This window comes from Nycticebus coucang, chromosome 22 (genome assembly GCF_027406575.1).
Source record: "Nycticebus coucang isolate mNycCou1 chromosome 22, mNycCou1.pri, whole genome shotgun sequence".
NCBI classification, from domain to species: domain Eukaryota; kingdom Metazoa; phylum Chordata; class Mammalia; order Primates; family Lorisidae; genus Nycticebus; species Nycticebus coucang.
The window spans coordinates 311,497-332,354 of NC_069801.1; the positions used below are offsets into that span (position 1 = coordinate 311,497).

A 20,858-nucleotide genomic window follows, 5' to 3' on the forward strand; every position below is an offset into this window, starting at 1 on the left:
CTCCAATGACACTTCCAAGGGTGGCTACAGGACTGGAGCGTGTGATGTGGCTACAGGTGCTGGGCCAGGCAGCCCCAGGGCACAGGCGGCCTGCTGAGAGGCTTTTCCCACTGTCCACTTCGTGCATCCAAGCCCTACCAAGCCAGTCAGTCTCTGTTTTGCATTTCCCACTCAGGAGTTGAGGTGAGATCACTTTGCACCTCACATGTGTTTACTCTGGATGTTTAATAGCTCTGAAACACCTATGGACAAACACTCGCCTGAGCTCTCTGTGTGGTCCATCTCTGTGGTCACATGCCCATGGCTATTTCTGTGCTGGGTCAGAGCTTCTGGTGCAGTTTCTGTAACTTGCGTCCAAGGGTCCAGACCTGCATCTGTGCACCCACAGGATACCCCTCCTTGACACTGGCCTGAGAAGACACCCGTGCAGCCAGGTAAGCTCCAGGACCCTGGGTCTCAGCCTGGGGTCCCTGTCCACTCTCCTTCCCTCGATGCTGATTTGGTGCCAGATAGTGAGCTCATCCAAATAGCTGCAGCTTATTTTGGTGGACATTTGGGTTTTCCACTATGGGACTATTATACATAAATTGTGGACATCCTTGTTCACATCCAAGGACACTTGTACCTATGGGGCCAATGCTCAGCAACAGAATGGCTGGGTTCCAGGGTGGACAGAGGTGAGCTCCATCTGAAACCTCATTTTCCAAAGTGGCCATTCTGTTGGATGGTGCCACTGCCAGTGAGGGTCCCAGGGCCACCACCCACGTGGTATCATAGGGTGTGGGGTTTGGGGGCTAGAGAGAGAAGGCAAAGAAATTCCTGTGACAACTAGATTGCTGGGTGCCCACCTGCCCTTGGCAGCACCTGAGGTCCTCTCCTCACCCAGATGCAGCCCCCGGCCAAGGCTTTAGGACCTCAGAGCAGTGGCTCTGGGCCTGCTCCCCCAGCACCTTCACTGGGCCCTTTCCCTGGTTCCCCAGCCCACCCCTGCTACATGGAGCCAGTCTCCAAGCAGCTCTACCCAAGCCCCTGCCCCTACAGAGCATGTGGCCCCCAGCCCGCAGGTGCTCAATCAGAGATCCGCATTTGTCCATGTTTTTATTGGGGCACTTCCCGGGCGTGGAGTATGCACGACATACGTAGAGAGCCCGGGAACCCCCAGGAGCACCTAGAACGGTGCAGCAGACCCAGGCACGGTGCTGGGCATGGTGGTGGGCCCCTCACAGGCATGGCATCCTGCACCTGGGGTGCGCCCACTGCCCCATGCAGTCTACTGGATCTTCTGGGGGGCCCTGGGAGGGGTGCAGCTTCTCCAGTGGACACTTCTCAGATTTTGGCCAGGGAGGAGTGTGCATCCTTATGCTCCTCCTGGATGGGGGTCCGGAAGCTGTTTCCCTCTGGGGAGGTAGAAAGAGGGAGCCATGAGAAGTGTGCAGGTCTCAGCCCTCCCAAAGTGGTCTGGGCTAAGCCCACAGTGGGCACTCACCAGGGGGCTTGGGGGCATCTGTGGGCAGCCTCCAGGCCCTCCGGTACAGGTGCAAGACCAGTAGTATGGCCAGAGGTGCCAGCAGACCCAGGCCCAGGCCCAGGCCCAGTATGGCAGCAAGTGCAGAGCCTGAGGGGAGGGGGCCTGCTGGTGGGGTGCACAAGAGGGGCCAAAGTGGCATAGGGCAGCCCCATCTTCTCTCACCCCCACTTCCCTGTTTGGGTTGGGGCTCTGCTGGGGTGAGGCCATGCCCTCTTACCCTGGGGGGCCTCCAAAGAGGGTATGGAGGGACCCTGTGATAGCCAGGGCCTGGCTGCTGTGGGCTGGGCACTGTTGGGCCTGGCTGGGGGGCCCTGGGTCTCCTTGGATGGTATGGTCAAGGGGCTCCTGTCCTCACAGATGGCATCCGAGCTGTTGCTGGCTGGATACAGTGTGTGCTTCCCAGCAGCAGAGCAGCTTTGGGAGGGCAGAGGTGTTGATCAGGCCAGAGACCTCAGGGACGCTGGCCAGCCAGAGGTATTACCCATCTCAGAACTCCAGACCAAAGACAGCCAAGGACCCCTGCATAGGCCTACAGGTCCACACCCTGCAGAGGCCTCTAAGACCACAAGCCCTTAATCCTAATGCCCTCAGGGCCCCCCTGCCCTGCCTGACCCCTACCCCCCTTGCCAGGCTCCACAACTCCCAAACCCTGGGATGAGAGACCTGGGAGGACAAATGAGGGCCTGTGCCTCACAAGCCCCTATCTACCTACATGAGGGCTGGCACCTCAGCAAGTGAGGGTGGGGCCTGGCCCAGGAGCCAGTTGGTGGCAGAAAGGTGGCTTTTGGGGGGACCCCAGCTATGGGCTCCTTTTCTGCCCCATGCCCAGCTCACACAGGGTCCCCACCCCACCCTGAGCTGTGCACTCACTTGGTCCAGGGCTTACAAGCCTGGTTGTCACCTAGGGAGAAGTGGCCAGGGGGACACGGTACACAGTCTGCAACAAAGAGCAGGCCAGGCTCAGCTGCTTCAGGTGGCCCTGGACTCACCCACGGCTGGCTGGGCTTGGTTTCTGAGGCCTCCCTGTCCTGTTCCACCTGCTGGCCCTGCAGGGAGTTGACCCAGGAGCCCATCCAGGGGGCACAAGGGAGGTGCCAGCACAACATGGTGGGGACCAGGGTCTCTGTGCTGGTACGAGGCTCCCACCCTCCCCCTGGGAGCAGGGCACCAAGATCCCAACCTCTTCACGCACTGGCTGTGCCACCCCTACCCTGCCAGCCAAGCTGTCTGAGGCTCACCAACTCCATGTTTATAGCCTTCCTGGGGCTGGGTGCCTGGCCGGCAGCGGCAGACAGTGTCCTGCGTGGCTGTGCACCTCTGCCTGGGTTCACTCCCACTTCCTGGGCAGGGGACCAGCAGTAGCAGTGGCATCAGGTGGGGGCTGCCAAAGAGGCATAGCCCCCAGAAAGGGTGGGCAGCTCAAGGACAGAGCTGGTGCCCCCAGTCTCGCACCCCAGCCCCACACCTGCCTCCAGCACAGCTGCACACAGGTCAAGATCCACCTTGGACCCCAACTTGGGCCCTACCACCCAGCAGCACAGTGAGACCACGTGAATAACGCCCTTCATGCGACTCCACGTGGTCTCCTCTGACTGAGGTGCCCCAGGGGGAGGGAAGAGGGAGGCCCACTGTGGTTTGAGGTTGGTTCTGTGGCTGTGGGGGGCCTGCGGGGCCCCAGGGGGCACAGGGTGGGAGGTAGGCAGGCTCACGCTGGTTGCACTGAGTGCAGGGCTTGCAGATCTCGTAGTTGACAGCCTCATTGTAGAAGCCAGGTGGGCACGGGAGGCACACGGTGTCCCGGTAGTGGTCACAGCGGCTCACCATCCTATGGCCTGCAGTGGAGGCCAGCAGTGTCAGGCCTGGCACCTGACCACCACCCCAGGCCTGGTCCCCCACTGCTGGCCTTACCTGGCTGGCACTCGTGGCAGCACCGGCTGCCACTGGGGTAGGTGTCCTCAGCACAGCGGAGTTCAGCAGCAGCCCCCAGCACAAGCCCCAGCAGAAGCAGGGCCGTGCAGGGCACCTGGGGCTGCAGCGGCCAAACCCCCACACACATCCTCACTTCTTCTCTGAGTCTGGGTTTTTCCTGCCAGGATGTGGCTATAAGGGTGTGCGGGGTGGGGGTGGGGTGGCGGGGGAGGAGGAAGGGGCCCTAGGCAGGGCTGGTGTCCCCAAGCTCAGCTGGTGGCAGAAAGGAGGCTTTTCTGGATCTGGGCCCCACAGCTGCAGGCTCCTCTTCTGCCCCATGCCCAGCCCACACTAAAGACCCTCCTGTCGGCCCAGGGTGGTCTGGGAAGGGTGGGGCCACTCCCGCCACCACCACTCACCCATCAGCATGAAGGTGCACAGAGCACGTGGATAAACCAAGGTGCCAGAGTCAGAGAGGTCCCTCAGTCCGGACCCTCAGCTCTCCTCCAAGTGTCCAAGACTAGCTCAGACCCATTGTAGCCACCAGATGCCTGGTGACCAGGCCTACACTGAGAGTGTACACATGCGTGTACATACACACATGCACCTCGAGCAGCTGAGTGTGCTGAAGCAGGGCAGGTGTTCACAAACTAAACTGTGTTCCGCCAAGTCCATGTGGAACCCTGACCCCTGGTGTGGCTGTGTTTGGAGAGGGGGCCTCTGCAGCAGTGAGGGAGGTTAGCTGATGTGACACACGGCCACACAGGCAACTGTCTTTCCTTCCATTTAATGTCTCCTGACCCCGTGGCCTTCCCGAGGCAGGGCCTGGGCCTGGACACAGGGTTGGGGCCTCACTGAGTCCTTTTGTACATTTTCCAAATTGGGGGGGAGGGGCAGGGGAGGAGGAAGGGCCCCTTCTCCTCTGCAGAGGAGCCTGCAGCTGTGGGGCCCAGATCCATTCATAATCAATGACATGATTATTCAAAAGTTAACTTTAAAAGTTGTAAGTGGAGAGGGGCCTTCCCAGGCAGGACCGGCTGCTGGAAATCCCCTCCAGCCCAGAAGCACAGGTAAGAGATGTCCCTCAGCCCACCTGCGGGGAAATCCCGGTGTGGAGGCTGCCTTGGGCCCCACAGGGTGCTGGTGGGAGTGCAGAAGGGGGCAGGGGGGTGGCTGTAAGCCCCCAAAGTGCAAAGAGGTCTGAGAACACAGGCAGAGCCTGTGCATGAGTGCTCACACCCAACCTAGGTGGGCAAATGGTGAAACTTATGGCATTTTCTGGAAGGTTCAATCCAGTTCCCAAGCCTGTCTCCCACTGAGAGAAATCTCACATTTACAAGTGGTTCAGGTCCATGTGGGGTCTCAGTGAGCAACCCCTCCCTTCCTGGGATTGCATGTGGGGAACTGTGATGTCTGCACACAAGTGTGGCTGTCTGCCTACAGGTGACCAGAGGGGCACAAAGTCTGAGCCTCACCGCACTACCAGGCTGTTGTGAGTCTTCCCGGTCAGCAGGGTCCTCTCCTACTGGAAGCTGCCTGAGGGTTGGAGCTCTAGTTATCCTGGGCTGGAGGTCATAGAGGTATCAGCAGGAGGAAGGCTGACTGTGTCCATTGAGCTGGGGGGCTGGCCACAACCAAGTTGGACATTTACCCAGGGCTCAAGTTCCCCTAAGCACAGTGGCAGCACAGGGTGGCTGCTATTCTTTGGGTACCAGACTTGCCAGGGACTCTGAAAAGCCAGATGTTACCACTCCCAGCTGTCCTCGTGTACCCAGCCTGGTTTAGCTTCAGCTCACACTGCCCACCTTTGTGAGTCTATCTCTCTAGGACGGGACGCTGAATGCTGAAGCCACAGATGGGGACAGAGCCCAGCCCATGGTGACAAGAGCTGTGAGGGGCTACAGGGCCCCAGCTCTGAGACACGCCTCTCATCTGCCTCACAGTGTCCACCCTGCTTGCCAGTGGGCCCCAGGGGCTGGCAGAGGAGGGGATGCTCCTCATGGGCCATAGGGTGGACCCGACATATCCACTATCTTGCCCCAAGGCTGGGCTTGCCCCCTCTCTTGAAGGTCACAGGTCAAGGTCACTCCCGTCCTGGGGCCGCCTCTTTTCTACCCACCAGGCTCTCGCTCCTGACTTCACACGTCCAGTCCAGTCAGACCCAAGTGCAGTAACTGGCCTGTCCACTGCCCTCAGCCCCCTTCCCACAAACACATCCCACCAGCCCGTGCTGCAGGCCCCACCACACCCAACCCCCAGGTTCCATACAGGAGAACCAACTCAAAGGCTGCTCAACAAAAGCTGCAAGTTCCCTCTATTAATCCAACTGCCCACCTCAAACACTGAAGCCGCTGGGCCACAAATGTTCCAAATTGTGTTTTATTTTCGCCCAAAGAATGAAGCTGAGAGAAAAAAGGCAAGTATAGTTTAAAGTAAAGTAATGTGACTCTTGCCACAACAAATATTTGCATATTCTCAGAGGGTGCAGCTCCTGACCTGGCTGGTGCTGACAGGCCCAGGGAGGCCCCCACCCAGGACACATCTGGCCTCCCAGGAAGAAGGCGTCCTCCCCTGAACTTCCTTCTTGGCTACTCATTTCCAGCTAAGCACAACCTAATTTTGTCTGTCTTCCAGTTTTCAAGGAAATGGCAGGAGTTACATTATTTCCCACAGCCTGGTAAGCCCTGTCAGTGCTTTGGCAGAATGACTCTGAGCAGTTCTCTGAAGCAAGACGCAGCAACTTGGAGGGACTGCTGAGCACTATGCTGCAGCTATGACTAGAGTAGGCCTCGTGGCACTGCCAGGGGCTGGGACACAGAGGAGCACGTGGCCTGTCACAGCACATTTTTAATGAACCTGCCCTGCCATGTTGCAGCAGCAGGAGGGAGAGAGGGCTCAGGGTGGCGGTGGAGCCCAGAGTCACCTGCTCAGGCTTAACCAACCCAGCACCTCCCTCACAGATATGGAGGGTCAGAGAGGAATGAGGGAAACAGTGGCCTCACAAAGGGTGGGAGGGATGGCGGCTCAGAACTCCTCGTGAACATTGCGAGCATAGTCCATTAGCTTGCTGCCTGTGAAGAACTCGCTGTACTTGAGGACCTCCTCCGGCTCCAGGTGATGGTTCTGGTTCTCATCTGCGATGGCAATCATCTGCTTGGCCTCGTTGAGGGCGTTGTACTCATTCATGGGGTCCATATATTTCTGCAGCGGGTGCCCAGGTTTGGGTCAGTGGCCTCCTCCTGGACCTCCTGGCTGCCAGGGCCCTCCAGTTGTCATGTCCCAAGGGCATTCCCTCCCCATTCTTCACCAGACACTTGACCTGTGCCCCATGAACATGGACGGGGACATCCCAACAGGGAACTCAAATCTATGTGAGCAGTGGCTCTCACGTTCTCACCCACCTACAGCGATTCCCTGCTGAAAACACCTCACTGGCTACAGGATAGGAATGTGGGCACATTCTGGAATGTTCCAGAAGAGAGATACCATAGATAGGAAGGGCACAGGGGAGAAACCGGGTCCCCACACAACCTGCCTGGGGCCAGCGGGAGGTGACAGGGACTGAATTGGCCACTGAACGCGGATACCTGGGCTGGCACCAAGACCCAGTTCTGGTAAGATCCCAAAACCCTGGCTGTGCCCCACTTAGCTACCAGTAGCGTTCAGAAAATTCTGTCGTAAAACAAAATGACTCATTCAGCAACAGGAGAAAAACAAGCCCCAAACTGATACCACTGAAAACACTTCAGAGAAAGGCTATGGATTCCAACCCACCCTTCGGGCCACGTGACAGAAGGCAGCCCCACACCTGGGCAAGGGCCCTAAATGAGGCCGCAAGAATCCTATACACAGACAGCGCCAGGACAGACACCATACTGGGCCACCCACCTAAGCACAGACACCAACAGTGCCTTATGTAGGAGCCCATGGTCAGATGCTGCTGGTAAATGACCAAGTGACCAGCCCCAGCCAGACCCCACAGTGTAGCTGCAGAGAACAGCCCCTTCCTCTAGGCAGCTCCCTTAAATGGCAGGCCAGCCTCAGCCAGAGGTCTCAGGGTCTGCCCCTCAACACTCCAGGCCCAACCTCAGGAATACCCCTGCTGCCCCCAGGCCCACCTCCAACTCCTCAGGGGTCACAATCCCATCGTGGTTGGAGTCAATGAGCTCTTCAAACTCCTTCTTTCTGTCTCTCACCCAGCTGTCATCAATGTCCTGGCCCTGCTGGTTCTCAACAGTGCCCACAGGCAGGGAGATGAACTCAGGCAGAGACAGCTGTTTGTTGCCATCCTGGTCTGCAGGACAGGGGTGGGACACTCATGTGGGACCTCAAGCGAGACGCCTGAAGGTGCGGAGCTGCCAGCTGCCCGCAAGACAGGTCAGCCCACACCTGGTAGGCGCCTTCCAGGGCCAACCCACATGCCCTGAACCCAGTGCCGCCCTAGACCTCACCCAGGTCCCGGATGATCTCCTTGACCATGAATTTGAGCATGCCCCGGCTGTGCTCAGGGTGCAAGAAGGATAAGAACTCGTCCTCGGTCAGCAGCAAGTCCGCGGGCGGGTTGTCAGCTTGATACCAGCGGTCTTTGAGGTTCTCTAGGACTTCCTGTGCTGAGAAGGGCACAGCATGTGAGCACCTATCCAACAGAGCACCTGTGTGCAAAGCTGAAAGTTCTAAGAGCTGTTTTCTCAGCTCAGAGGCCTGGTGCACAGGAGGTGTCTACGCACGGGACCAAGGGCTCTGCTCTCTGAAGGACAGTGTGGCCTAGGGAAGACAACGCACAGATCCAGACATGACCCATATCCGCTACAAATGACCTACACTCACAAGACAGGAACCAGACCACCCCCACCAGATCCCCCAGACATGGCCCAGTGCCCGCCCAGATATGTCCAAGACCTCCCAGACACGGCCCAGACCCCCCAGACACAGCGAGATCCTCCAAATCACGTCTAGACATGGCGCAGACCCCCATTCATGGCTGTTCACTCCTGGGCAGAAGTGAAAACCACATAGTGAGGCTGACTCACCTAAGACGTGTCACAGGGACAGCGTCGCTCTGCTCCTTTCCATTCTTTCACGTGCGACATTTTAGAGGACGTGGTGCTACAGAAAAACCCTGTTTCTAGAAATGACTGAGGTTGTGGCTGCTCAGAGCTTCCCATGAACTCTCAGTGGGACCCAGGAAAGCTTTTGGGCATGTGGCCCTTGTACTCCTACCACAGGATGCCTGGGGCAGTGGCTACCCACTTGTCCTAAGACTCCTGAGTGACCCTGAGACAAGGCCAGGCCTGCGTCGGCCTCCAGGGCAGGAATGGGAGGTCCTGACCAGCCTGGGACTCACCAAGGCCACAGACCATGTCCCGAGCACCCCTGTGGCCTCCCCAGGTCCTGACTGTGCCACCACCTGGCATCTGGCAGCAGCCCTTTCTCAAACCCTCAACATTCTAGTCACCACGGCCACCTGTGGCCACCTCCTTGACTGTGACAAACTCCCTGGAAGCAAATGGAGGCCCATGGGCTGCTCCCTCCCCATTCAAGCTCCCAGTATGGATGGGGTGACCTGAGACCCGACCAAACAGGTACAGACCCCGAGGTGTTTCTAGTCAGGACAATTCTGAATAGCAGCACAGAATGCTGCCTGGAAATAGCCACAGGCTGACATGAGAAGCCCCATGTTCATCTGGTGAAAAGTCCCGTGCCCTGCATTCACCCCATGCCCTGCAGCTACCCGGTGACAAGCCCTGCGTCTACCTGCCACTGAGGGGCCCTATTTGGGAAGAGTGCCTCTGTTGCTATCATTGGTGATAGGTCTCAATTAGAGGTTGTTCTGGGTCAGGGTGGGGCCTAAGTACATAGCTGGTGTCCCAGTAAGAAGAGGACAGCAGAGGTCCACAGTGCAGAGGAAGATGGCCATGTGGTGACAGAAGCAGAGATAGGAGAGGCCAGAATGGTATCCCCTCCCATGAGACCAGTAGTCCCCACACCTCCACCTCAGCCCCCAGACCATGTGAGGTGTGGACAGCAGCTTGGGACTCCCAGGAGCCTCATAGGGGAGGGATGGGGTCAGAGGTGCTACCTGCAAGGTTCCCCAACCTCAGCTGCTCTCCCCGAGCCCCCAGAACAAAACACCAGCTGCGCAGAGGTCAAGGGATCAGAGGCAGCTGGCAGGTCGGGCCCCAGAGATGACACAGTCCAGCAAGGATGACACATTCCAGACAGAACAGACATGCCCAAGTGAGACAGCACCATTAGGGTGTGAGGCCCGGTAGCCAGCCCCACCTGTCAGCAGCCACTAGGGCTGGACCAACTCACCAGAAGTGGATTTTCGCTGGCAGGACAAAGGCCCTAGACCTCGGAGACAACATGAAATGCAGAACCCAATGGGGGAAACAGAGCGGAAACAAGCAAGGAAAATGCAACAACCACTTTGGGAAGGAAAGACAACATTCAATTTGTAGGGTTTAAGAAGGACAAAACCAAAATCCTAGTGACCTCATGCAAACTGGGAGCAGGGTGAAGGTCAAAGGTTTTATTTATTTTTTATTTTTTTATGAATCAGAGTCTTATGTCATCCTCGGTAGAGTGCTGTGGCGTCACAGCTCACAGCAACCTCAAACTCTTGGGCTTAAGCGATTCTCTTGCCTCAGCCTCCCAAGTAGCTGGGACTACAGGCACCTGCTACAACGCCTGGCTACTTTTTTGTTGCAGTTGTCATTGTTCTTAAACTCATCTGGGGTGGGTTCAAACCCACTAGCCTGGGTGTATGTGGCTCATGCCCTACCCACTGAGCCACTGGTGGTGCCTATTATTTTATTTTTTTGAGAAAGAGTCTCACTTTGTCGCCCTTGGTAGAGTACTGCGGTGTCACAGCTCACAGCAACCTCAAATTCTTTTTTTTTTTTTGTAGAGACAGAGTCTCACTTTATGGTCCTCGGTAGAGTGCCGTGGCCTCACACAGCTCACAGCAACCTCCAACTCCTGGGCTTAATAAGCGATTCTCTTGCCTCAGCCTCCCGAGTGGCTGGGACTACAGGCGCCCGCCACAACGCCCGGCTATTTTTTGGTTGCAGTTTGGCCGGGGCCGGGCTTGAACCCGCCACCCTCGGTATATGGGGCCGGCGCCCTACCGACTGAGCCACAGGCGCCGCCCCGCAACCTCAAATTCTTGAGCTTAAGCCATTCTCTTGCCTCAGCCTCCTGAGTAACTTGGGACTACAGGCACCTGCCAAAATGCCTGGCTATTTTTAAAGGCAGGGTCTCACTCTGGCTCAGGCTGGTCTCGAACCTGTGAGCTCAGGCAATCCACCCACCTCAGCCTCTCAGAGTGCTGGGATTATAGGCATGAGTCACCATGGCCATAGGGTCAAACGTTTTAAAGAGTATTCAAATTGTTCAAGAAAGGTTAAGACCCAGCTCCACACAGATGCCCCAGCTTGGACCCTGCCAGGGTCTAAGGTCCCCAGTACTGACCACATAGCTGGCCGGGATCTGAGCACTCACTTTCCTCGTCGACCTTGAGTTCTGCATTATTTCTGACGGCATCAGCAACCTCCCTCTCGCTATGGCCTTTGCTTGCCAAAAACTTCACTTTATACTCATCCCAAGACACGTGGCCTGAAAAAGCAGATTGCATTCTTAGGACATCTCTGAGGAAAGCGTGGGTAGTACAAGATAGTGGCTAAAATTCCTCGTGCTACTTGCAGGTGCAGACAGAGCAGAAGGATGTGACCACCAGCACTGAGTGTCCGGCCAGAGTAGTGGCCAAAGGCAGGGGGGCCAGCGTTCTGCATCCACTATTTCACTCAAGAAGCTGGCAGAGTGGGAAGGTCTGTCCCTTGGGACCATCAGGAGGCAGAGGAGGGGGGTACTTAGTGCAACCCAGATGTGGCCCCAACACCTTCTGTGTTTCCCTTCTCAGCTAGAACACTGGCTCTCATTCCTGTGCAGAGCCTTTGTTATTAGCAAACAAGAAATCAACTTTGGCCAAGTCGGCCTGCTGCTCTGGAGCCAGGGGATGGGGTGGCCAGAGCCCTGCTCAGGGGCCCCAGATCGACTCCCCCACCCCTCCCCCTCCCCAACACATCCTGGCCCAGGCTTGGCCCTCAGCCCACTGTACCGTCACCATCAGGGTCCACAGCACGGAAGTGCACCCTGTTCTCCTTGACGGCCTCCTGGAAGTGCTCCGCCGTCTTCTCCATGATCCAGCGCTGCATCTCCTTGGCGCTGATCTTCCGGTCAGTATTCACGTCCACCCTGTGGGTGTGCAAGCATGAGACAAAGCCCTTAGGACCCACAGGCCACTGCAAACCTACCACACACAATGACATAAGAAATGTCAGGCACACAGGCTCACCAGGCCAGGGACGCTGGGGCGTGCCAGGAGCTGCCAGGGACGTGGGTGCCACAGCCCATCACTGGGATGGCTGTGGACCCCCTGAACACAGCAGGCAGGATCTGCACTGACCCTGCCCTTGCTAGTGAAGTTGTGACCAGCTCAGGGCAAAACACCTTTTTGTAGTTCTTTTGTGGGCCCCTGTGTTTTGAGTTTGTAGGCCAGTAAAGTTTGTTGATCAGAACTCTGCAGCGTTCTCTTTCACCAATCCAGTCCCTTTTGGAATTATTTTTCCTCACAAATGGCAAAACCTCCTTGCAGCCATGAGGTAACTACAGAGCCCTGCACATCTATTTATCCCTCCCTGGGAGGGACTTGCATGTGCCTCACCTTGCCTGTGCCTGGATGTGCCCAGAGGCAGTGACGTTCACTCCCAAGCGTACCACTCATTTCACTCCAGCGGAATCGAGTTGAGCTCCTGCAGAAGCATTCTCTGCAATAAATCCTTTCCTCCTTGACAGTTCCCCTTGTCTCCATCCCTGGCTTTCTGTGAGGGAGCAGCAGCAGAATTCTCCCTTGCTAAAGGTGGCTCCCATGGTTACCTTCTGTGAATTTTATTCTAGATACTCAGATGTGACCAAATAATACCTTCATGTGAATGAAAACTTATAGGATTTTGGAAAACGACCCTTTGGGGACCTAACACATTCAAGGACAGAATGGACCCAGAGACTCAGATGACACAGACATAGGGCTCAGGATCACAGAGCCAGCTCAGACCAGGAGGCCCACAGGTCCTGGGCAGGTCCCACCTGTGGGCAGATGAAGGGCCACTGTCATTCAGCTTTGTGCAGAATCAGGCCTTCACACCATGTCTTTACAGAAACCCAGAGGCACGTACCTCTATTCTGGTTTGAATGAGCCCCACAAAGTTCATGCAGAAACTTAATGCCCAGAGCAGCAGTGTGGAGGGGAGAGAGATCATGGGAGTGGGTCCCTGACAAAAGGTTGCACTTGGTCCCTTCCCTGCCTCGCACACTCTTTGGCCCTGTGATGCCCTGTGCCATGTTAGGATGCAGCAAGGAGGCCCTCACCAGACACAGCCCCCACCCTGAGGATCTCTAGGACTCCTGTTGATGGGTTCTGTAGTCCACAGTGCCCTGTTGCAGCAGCACAAGCTGAGCTAAGACATCCTTGGACCAGGCAGCATTGCCAACAAATAGCTTCATGGGAAGGAGGCAGGGCTGCCCCTCTGGCCATCAAGAGAGGAGCCTGAGAGGCATGCAAGAAGAAGCCAAGAGCAGGCCCACTCCATCCTGCCCTTCACCATAGAAGACACTAATCTGAGGCCTTTCAGCAGCTTTTGCCAGCCTGCAAAGGGCAGCTAGCCCAGAGGGCGTCCCCTCCCAGCTGCCCTGGACAGCTCAGGTGCTAGCACACTTTCCAGCTGTGATGGCCGATATCAGCTGCCCCACAGCTCTCCCACCCTGGGCATGGCCCTGAACCTACTTGGAGAAGATGACCATCAGCTTCCTGCGGCTCCTGCGCGGCTCTGCATCCTCCTCAAACCCGTCCACGTCCTTGCCCAGGAAGACCTCCTGATGGAAGTCCTTATTGAGGTGCCCGTCCATCTCTAACTTCACCCCGTTCAGGTGGTCTGGGGGCAAGATCTCATTCTGCTCCCTGATGGCTGCTCTCTCCCGAGCTGAAGAGTGGTTGGCAGGCCGTGCAGACACGTCCATCAGAAGCACCACTCCCAGGAGCCAGAGGCTATAGAAGGGAGCCCACCTGGATGCCATCGCACTCGGGTCTGAAATGTGGGCTGGCTGCACAATGTGGGCTGGCAGCTGGGGGAGGCAGAGGAGTGAGTGATGTCACAGGTCCAAGCCAACCCTGGGTGCTGCAGAGGGCTCTATGTCCCAGCAAAGCTAAGGTTGAGGACAAGCAGCTAACAGCCTGCAGAGAAGACACAAACCTACTGGTGAGGGACCAGCGGACAATTCACTGAACATGCTTGTTTTACAACATGAAACAGAAGTCCTTGATTTACACAACGCAGACCACCTATGACATTTGACTTTTTGTTAGACACTGGGTTTCCAGCTCCATCTCTCTCAAAGACTATGATCACTTCAAAGGGCTAACCTGCCCCCCACAATGCCCATAGCAAAGCTGTCCAGCCTGGTTTGACTCCATCCCCCCCTGGCTTCATGGTGCTGACCCATGGACTTAAGGTCATTCACCAGAATTTTTTTTTTTTTTTTTTGAGACAGAGACTCAAGCTGTCGCCCTGGGTAGAGTGCCATGACATCACAGCTCACAGCAACCTCCAATTCCTGGGTTCAAGCAATTCTCCTGCCTCCGCCTCCCAAGTAGCTGGGACTACAGGCGCCTGCCATAATGCCCGGCTATTTTTTGGTTGCAGCCATCACTGTTGTTTGGCAGGCCCGGCTGGATTCGAACCCACCAGCTCAGGTGTATGTAGCTGGCGCCTTAGCTGCTTAGCCACAGATGCTGAGCCACCAGAACTTTTTATTTGTTTTTTTTTTGTAGAGACAGTCTCACTTGTCGCTCTCGGTAGAGTGCCGCGGCGTCACACTGCTCACAGCAACCTCCAACTCCTGGGCTTAGGCGATTCTCTTGCCTCAGCCTCCTGAGTTGCTGGGACCACAGGTGCCCGCCACAACACCCGGCTGTTTTTTTGTTGCAGTTCAGCTGGGCCGGGTTTGAACCCTCGGTATATGTGGCCGGCAGCCTACCCACTGAGCCACAGGCGCCGCTCCAGAACATTTTTGTTTGAGACAAGAGTCGCATTCTGTTGCCCTGCATAAAGTGCCATGAAATCATCACAGCTCACAGCAGTCTCAAACTTCTGGGCTCAAGCAATCCTCCTGCTTCAGCCTCCCAAATAGGTGGGACTACAAGCACCTGCCACAACACCTGGCTAATTATATTTTCAGTAGAGATAGGATCTCACTTTTGCTCAGGCAGGTCTTGAACTCCTGAGCTCTCAAGGGATCCTCCCAACTTGGCCGCCTGGAGTGCTGGTCATTACAGGCTTGAGCCACTGTGCCTGGCCTACTTTCTAGATCTTGACTAGAGTGTTATGACCTTGGCTAAGTCATCTGACCTTCTTGGCCTCAGTTTTCCACTATTTGTGAGGACTGCTGACCCTGAGTGCAGAGGGCTCACAGGCATGGTGCTAGCAAACACACCCATCCAGCGGGCTCCAGCTCCTCCCACCACCTATGGTGCCAGCCACATACACTTAGGGTGGCAGGTTCGAACCCAGCCCAGGCCAGCTAAACAACTGCAACAAAAAAATAGCTGAGCTGGGCACTGTGGCAGGCGTCTGTAGTCCAAGCTACTTGGGAGGCCGAGGCAAGAGAATTGCTTAAGCCCAAGAATTTGAGGTTGCTGTGAGCTGTGACAGCACTGCACTCTACCAAGGGCTACATAGTGAGACTCTGTCTCAAAAACAAAAACAAAAAAAACCCAGAGGTATTCACAGACTGTACTTTCCTCCTTGAGAAGGTAGTTCAGTTCTTGATTCTATGATTACATGGATTTACACACACACCCCCAAATAACCGTATAAATATCAAGGGCCTGTCAAATGAAATGTTATCCCCCAGTTCACAGTATCTGTCCTATCAAGTCGTTAAAACAGCCGCACAGCTGGACACATTGGACAATAGCAGCGTCCTCACCCTCCTCCGCTCAAGAAAATAGGAGTTCAGGAAGCAGAGACTGTTCTTGCCAGAGGGGGTGAGCAGCGTTAGAATAACCAGTTCCTTACAAGGTCTCAACAAACCCTTGCAAAACGGGGCTGGGAACACCTTAAGTGGAGATAATGTCTCTTCACCACCCCTGGTTTTCCGTCCTGGTGACACTAGGCCATTTTCCATGGTCAAGAACACACCGCAGGGTTCGGAGCAGCCATTAACAGCAACTCCATGGCCGGCAGGGCGTCTAAACGCCGACCTCTAATCCTCCCTCCTGGGGGTTCCGGCCCACGCGTCGCAAACGCGGAATCCGCGGCCCGGACGGGTTGGGCAGCTCGTCCAAGGTCACCGCAGCCGCACTCTCTGGTTTCGGAGAGAAAACAGCCGCGCTGGCGGCTGAAAGGGCCGCGAGCCCGAGGCCGGTTCGCAGCAACCTCCCAGCGGATGAATTCAGCCCAGCCGGCGGCGAGGAACTCAAGCCTGCGCCCGCGGCGGCCCCGGCCTCACTCACCGGCCTCGCTCCCCGCGCCGGGGTCCGTGAGCGCAGCGCCCGCGACGCCGGCGACCGGGATCGTCTCAGGCCGCGGCCATCTTTCTTGAGGGAAGAGACTTGCAGGCGGGCGAGGGGCGGTCCGAACGGCGCGACTTCACAGAGGAGGGACGCCGAAGCCGCCAGCTTTCCTGAAGGCGGAAGCAGCCGCAGGGCCACTGAGGGCAACCAATGATAAAGGTGCGCGAGGCCACGTGACGGCCGGTCCCCAACCCGGCCGCCGCCGCCGCGGCCGCTCGTGGATCGCCGCCTCCGAGCGCCTCCGGGACTCGCGCCTTAGGGCCCCTCCTGCCACGCGCGGGCGTGCGACTTGCGACCTCCGACGCCCGCGCGCGCGTGGCCTCGAGGAAGCCTACAGGGTCTATAGCGCCTGCGCATTGTCGCGCCAACCTGGGCCGCGCCCACGCGGGGCCATGAAACTGCTGCGGCGCGCAGGGCGGCGGCGGGCGGCGCTGGGGTTGGGCGCGCTGGCGCTGGGCGGCGCAGCGCTGCTCTACCTAGCGCGCTGTGCGCCCGCGGGCCCCACGCCCGAGCCCGCGGGCCGCGCAGCGGCCTTTCTGGCGGTGCTGGTGGCCAGCGCGCCCCGCGCCGCCGAGCGCCGCAGCGTGGTCCGCAGCACGTGGATGGCGCGGCGCGGGGCTCCAGGCGACGTGTGGGCACGCTTCGCCGTAGGCACGGCTGGCCTGGGTGCCGACGAGCGACGCGCTCTGGAGCGCGAGCAGGCGCGACACGGGGACCTGCTTCTGCTACCCGCGCTGCGCGACTCCTACGAGAACCTCACAGCCAAGGTGTTGGCCATGCTGGCCTGGCTGGACGAACACGTGGCCTTCGAATTCGTGCTCAAGGCGGACGACGACTCGTTTGCACGGCTGGATGCCCTGCTGGCTGAGCTGCGAGCCCGCGAGCCCGCGCGCCGCCGCCGCCTCTACTGGGGCTTTTTCTCGGGCCGTGGCCGTGTCAAACCCGGGGGCCGCTGGCGCGAGGCTGGCTGGCAGCTCTGCGACTACTACCTGCCCTATGCGCTGGGCGGTGGTTACGTGCTCTCCGCCGACCTGGTGCGATATCTTCACCTCAGCCGCGACTACTTGCGCGCCTGGCACAGCGAGGACGTGTCGCTGGGTGCCTGGCTGGCGCCCGTGGACGTACAGCGGGAGCACGACCCGCGCTTCGACACCGAATACAGGTCCCGCGGCTGCAGCAACCAGTACCTGGTGACGCACAAGCAGAGCCTGGAGGACATGCTGGAGAAGCACCAGACGCTGGCGCGCGAGGGCCGCCTGTGCCGGCGCGAGGTGCAGCTGCGCCTGTCCTACGTTTACGACTGGTCGGCGCCACCCTCACAGTGCTGCCAGCGCAAGGAGGGCATCCCCTGAGCCCGCGTCTCCGGAGCTTGCAGGGACTTGGCCTGTCCAGCCGGTGGGGCCACGGGGCAGGTGCCAAACCGCCTCACAACAAGCCTAGGCCACAGCCACCAGCTGTGCGCCCCAGCGCCGCACACATGCGGTCTCTTTCCAGACTCTGTTCTGGAGTCCAGAGTATCTTGTTTTGGACTCTGGGCGCTGCTGAGGGTCTCCAGCGAAGGGCGTCATGTCTAGGTAGAATATGCCCTGTTAGTGAGTCTTGGCCAGCAGGAGCCTTGCCTGACGTGTTCTTCAAGTGTAAGGTCAGAACAGAGCAACCTCGTCACTCGCCCGGTGCCCTGAGACTTGTTCTGGAGTTCACTGCCCACCCAGGGAACAGTCCACAGGGAAAATGGCCCGCAGTCAGCCGCAGGCTGATCTGCAGACCCTCTCTGTTGCAGCTTCCCTACAAGCCCTCATCAAACAGCGTTGCCGTTGTTTTACTGGGGTAGCTTATGTCCTTTCGTGTCTGACATCGGTATCATTCCTCATGTGTAAGTCTGAGGTTAACTTGGTTTCACATAAATTAGTTTTCTTGATATTTTTGTCTGTCTCCCGAGAATGCATTTATGGTAAATATTTGGCAAGTATAATTCATGTGCTTGTGATGTAATTGTAAATTTTTTTGTTTGTTTTTGAGACAGAATCTCAAGCTGTCACCCTGGGTAGAGTGACGTAGTGTCATAGTTCACGGCAACCTCCACCTCTTGGGCTCAAGTGATCCTCTTGCCTCAGTTTTTCAATTTTTGGTAGAGACAGAGTCTCACTTTTTTTTTTTTGTAGAGACAGAGTCTCACTTTATGGCCCTCGGTAGAGTGCCGTGGCACTCCAACTCCTGGGCTTACGCGATTCTCTTGCCTCAGCCTCCCAAGTAGCTGGGACTACAGGCGCCCGCCACAACGCCCAGCTATTTTTTGGTTGCAGTTCAGCCGGGGCCGGGTTTGAACCCGCCACCCTCGGTATATGGGGCCAGTACCTTACCGACCGAGCCACAGGCGCCGCCCAATATTTTAAATTCTTGTAGATAAGAGTTTAAGTTGAGAACATGCAGGTCTCTGTTTTTTAAATCGTGACCTTAAGACTAGGTCACGATTTCGAATTTGTGGGTTAATCTGTCTTTATGACCTGAGTTGACTATGTGGAAGAATTTTTTTTTTTTTTGAGACAGAGCCTCAAGCTGTCGCCCTGGGTGGAGTGCTGTGGCATCACAGCTCACAGCAACCTCCAACTCCTGGGCTCAAGCAATTCTCCTGCCTCTACCCCCCAAATAGCTGGGACTACAGGCGCCTGCCACAACACCCGGCTATTTTTTGGTTGTAGCCATCGTTGTTTGGCGGGCCAGGGCTGGATTCGAACCAGCCAGCTCAAGTGTATGTGGCTGGCGCCTCAGCCGCTCAAGCCACAGGCGCTGAGGCAATATGGAAGAATTTTAAAAGGACCAGTTTCTCCTGTAGGCTCACCTGTGTCAGCTCATCTTATAAGGAATCCAGGGAGTGCCTCCTCCAGGCAGGGCTACTTTGTTATTTCAGACTCTGGGCCCCAATTCCAGTAATCTAAACCCTTTGGAAGTGTTGATGAGGTTTCTCAAATTCTGTCTTAACAGGATTTGCGGGCTCACGCCCCCGACCACCTCTCATAGGTAACTTAAAGCATCCTCACACCCTTGGAAGCTTGGGTTTCCTTGCTTTTGCCCCCGTTTACTAAGAAAAATGAATGCTATGGTCATTGCAAAAGTAAAATAAAGCTGATAGGGGTATTTCAGGTTCTTGGTCTCGGCGATTTGAAGAATGAAGGACCACAGATCAATGGTAAGATAGGATTTATTCACAGAAACAAATACAAAAACTTAACAACTGGGTGGCGCCTGTGGCTCAGTCGGTAGGGCGCTGGCCCCATATACCGGGGGTGGCGGGTTCAAACCCGGCCCTGGCCAAACTGCAACCAAAAAATAGCCGGGCGTTGTGGCGGGCGCCTGTAGTCCCAGCTACTTGGGAGGCTGAGGCAAGAGAATCACTTAAGCCCAGGAGTTGGAGGTTGCTGTGAGCTGTGTGAGGCCACGGCACTCTACCGAGGGCCATAAGGTGAGACTCTGTCTCTACAAAAAAAAAAAAAATTAAAAAAAACTTAACTACCACCAAAGGTCCTGGCAGAGAGAACCCAGGAGGGGAACAAGCTCTCCTGCTCCTTCTTTGTAGGTTCTTGGGCTCTCTGCTCAGGAGTTTATATAGTCGCAGGGGGTTGTTTTGCAGGAACTCAGTGTTGACTTTTAGGGTATGGGTCTTCATCAGTTACAGCCAGTCCAATCACCAGCAAGGTGCCAGAACTCTTCAGGCCCTGGAAACTCATATGAGGAGACAGCAAGGCACCAGTATCTCCCTACAGGTGTCCGGCCCTTCCAGCAAGCTGGTTCCTCCTGCCACTGCAGCATCAACATCACCAGGGCTAAGGCAGCAGGTCGTGGCACCACCTTGTCCTGTGTCAAAGCGACTCAGGGACAAGTGAAGGCCACAAGCCTTCTTTGGCTCCCAGCTGCACAGAGGCATGTTTTGTTCTGGGGTCTGACTTGGGTTTTCTGTCTGGGTGGCCTAGGTTGTGCCCCTGCCACCTCTTGTTGTCCCACAGCATGAACAAGGAAGGTGCAAGCTTATATCTGCCTTTTCATTGCTTTTCCCTTGAGTTCTCAGGCTGCGTGCTTAGCAGCAGGGTTGGATTATTTTTGGCTAAAGGTAGAAAAATATCCAGAATTCTGAGTAGTCTCAGGGAAGGGGGTGGTGGGGGTGTTCTGTTGTCAGTGACCTGCACTAGGATTATCCTAATTTAAGAAAGTCCTGGCTATAGAGAGGGAGGGAGTGGGGTGGGGCCTTAGTGTGTGTCACACTTTATGGGGGCAAGACATGATTGCAAGAGGGACTTTACCTAACAATTGCAATCAGTGTAACTGGCTTATTGTACCCTCAATGAATCCCCAACAATAAAAAAAAAAGAAAGTCCTGGCTGGACCAGAGGCAGATGAGATACAAGTTGAATGTGAGCTTCCCAGTTGGTCACCTTGAAGCCAAGAGTAACTGCCCTGTCTATGCTTTGTCTGGAGGCCAGCTTGAGCAGGATGGGCCCTGCCAGCCTCTGCTAAGGAGGGTCATAGCGGGCGGCGCCTGTGGCTCAGTGAGTAGGGCGCCGGCCCCATATGCCGAGGGTGGCGGGTTCAAGCCCAGCCCCGGCCAAACTGCAACCAAAAAATAGCCGGGCGTTGTGGCGGGCGCCTGTAGTCCCAGCTGCTCGGGAGGCTGAGGCAAGAGAATCGCGTAAGCCCAAGAGTTAGAGGTTGCTGTGAGCCGTGTGACGCCACGGCACTCTACCCGAGGGCGGTACAGTGAGACTCTGTCTCTACAAAAAAAAAAAAAAAAAAAAGGAG

The 20,858-nt window shown here is 56.6% G+C and overlaps 2 protein-coding genes across 7 annotated transcripts; one reads left to right on the forward strand and one right to left on the reverse strand.

Annotated features, from left to right (window-relative positions):
• Positions 1 to 1,084: 1,084 nt before the first annotated feature.
• On the reverse strand, positions 1,085 to 16,157 carry SDF4 (stromal cell derived factor 4). 6 transcript variants are annotated; one of them, XM_053576152.1, is made up of 15 exons: positions 16,008 to 16,157; positions 13,281 to 13,727; positions 11,556 to 11,692; positions 10,940 to 11,053; positions 7,888 to 8,046; positions 7,555 to 7,730; positions 5,771 to 5,838; positions 4,912 to 4,972; positions 3,437 to 3,614; positions 3,238 to 3,360; positions 2,767 to 2,868; positions 2,399 to 2,465; positions 1,746 to 1,942; positions 1,487 to 1,615; positions 1,085 to 1,397 (listed from the first exon to the last, which is right to left on the reverse strand). In XM_053576152.1, exons 2-15 carry the CDS (start codon positions 13,568 to 13,570, stop codon positions 1,327 to 1,329), a joined length of 1,872 nt encoding a protein of 623 aa, XP_053432127.1. In that variant the 5' UTR covers positions 13,571 to 13,727; positions 16,008 to 16,157; the 3' UTR covers positions 1,085 to 1,326. The 6 variants fall into 6 exon arrangements, with proteins under 6 accessions (XP_053432127.1, XP_053432126.1, XP_053432125.1 ...); XM_053576151.1 differs by having other exon boundaries at positions 1,487 to 1,630; XM_053576150.1 differs by having other exon boundaries at positions 1,487 to 1,633.
• A 184-nt stretch (positions 16,158 to 16,341) lies between these two features.
• On the forward strand, positions 16,342 to 18,180 carry B3GALT6 (beta-1,3-galactosyltransferase 6). Its single transcript, XM_053576157.1, has one exon. The coding sequence runs from the start codon at positions 16,460 to 16,462 to the stop codon at positions 17,417 to 17,419; it is 960 nt and encodes a 319-aa protein (XP_053432132.1). The 5' UTR covers positions 16,342 to 16,459; the 3' UTR covers positions 17,420 to 18,180.
• Positions 18,181 to 20,858: the final 2,678 nt, after the last annotated feature.

Coding starts and splice junctions, on each gene's coding strand:
- SDF4 (XM_053576150.1), bottom strand. CDS start 13,570: ATGGCATCCAGGTGGGCTCCCTTCTATAGCCTCTGGCTCCTGGGAGTG. Junction 7,731..7,887: donor GGAGATCATCCGGGACCTGG/GTGAGGTCTAGG, acceptor CCTGTCCTGCAG/ACCAGGATGGCAACAAACAG. Junction 2,466..2,766: donor AGGCTATAAACATGGAGTTG/GTGAGCCTCAGA, acceptor TCTTTGTTGCAG/ACTGTGTACCGTGTCCCCCT.
- B3GALT6 (XM_053576157.1), top strand. CDS start 16,460: ATGAAACTGCTGCGGCGCGCAGGGCGGCGGCGGGCGGCGCTGGGGTTG.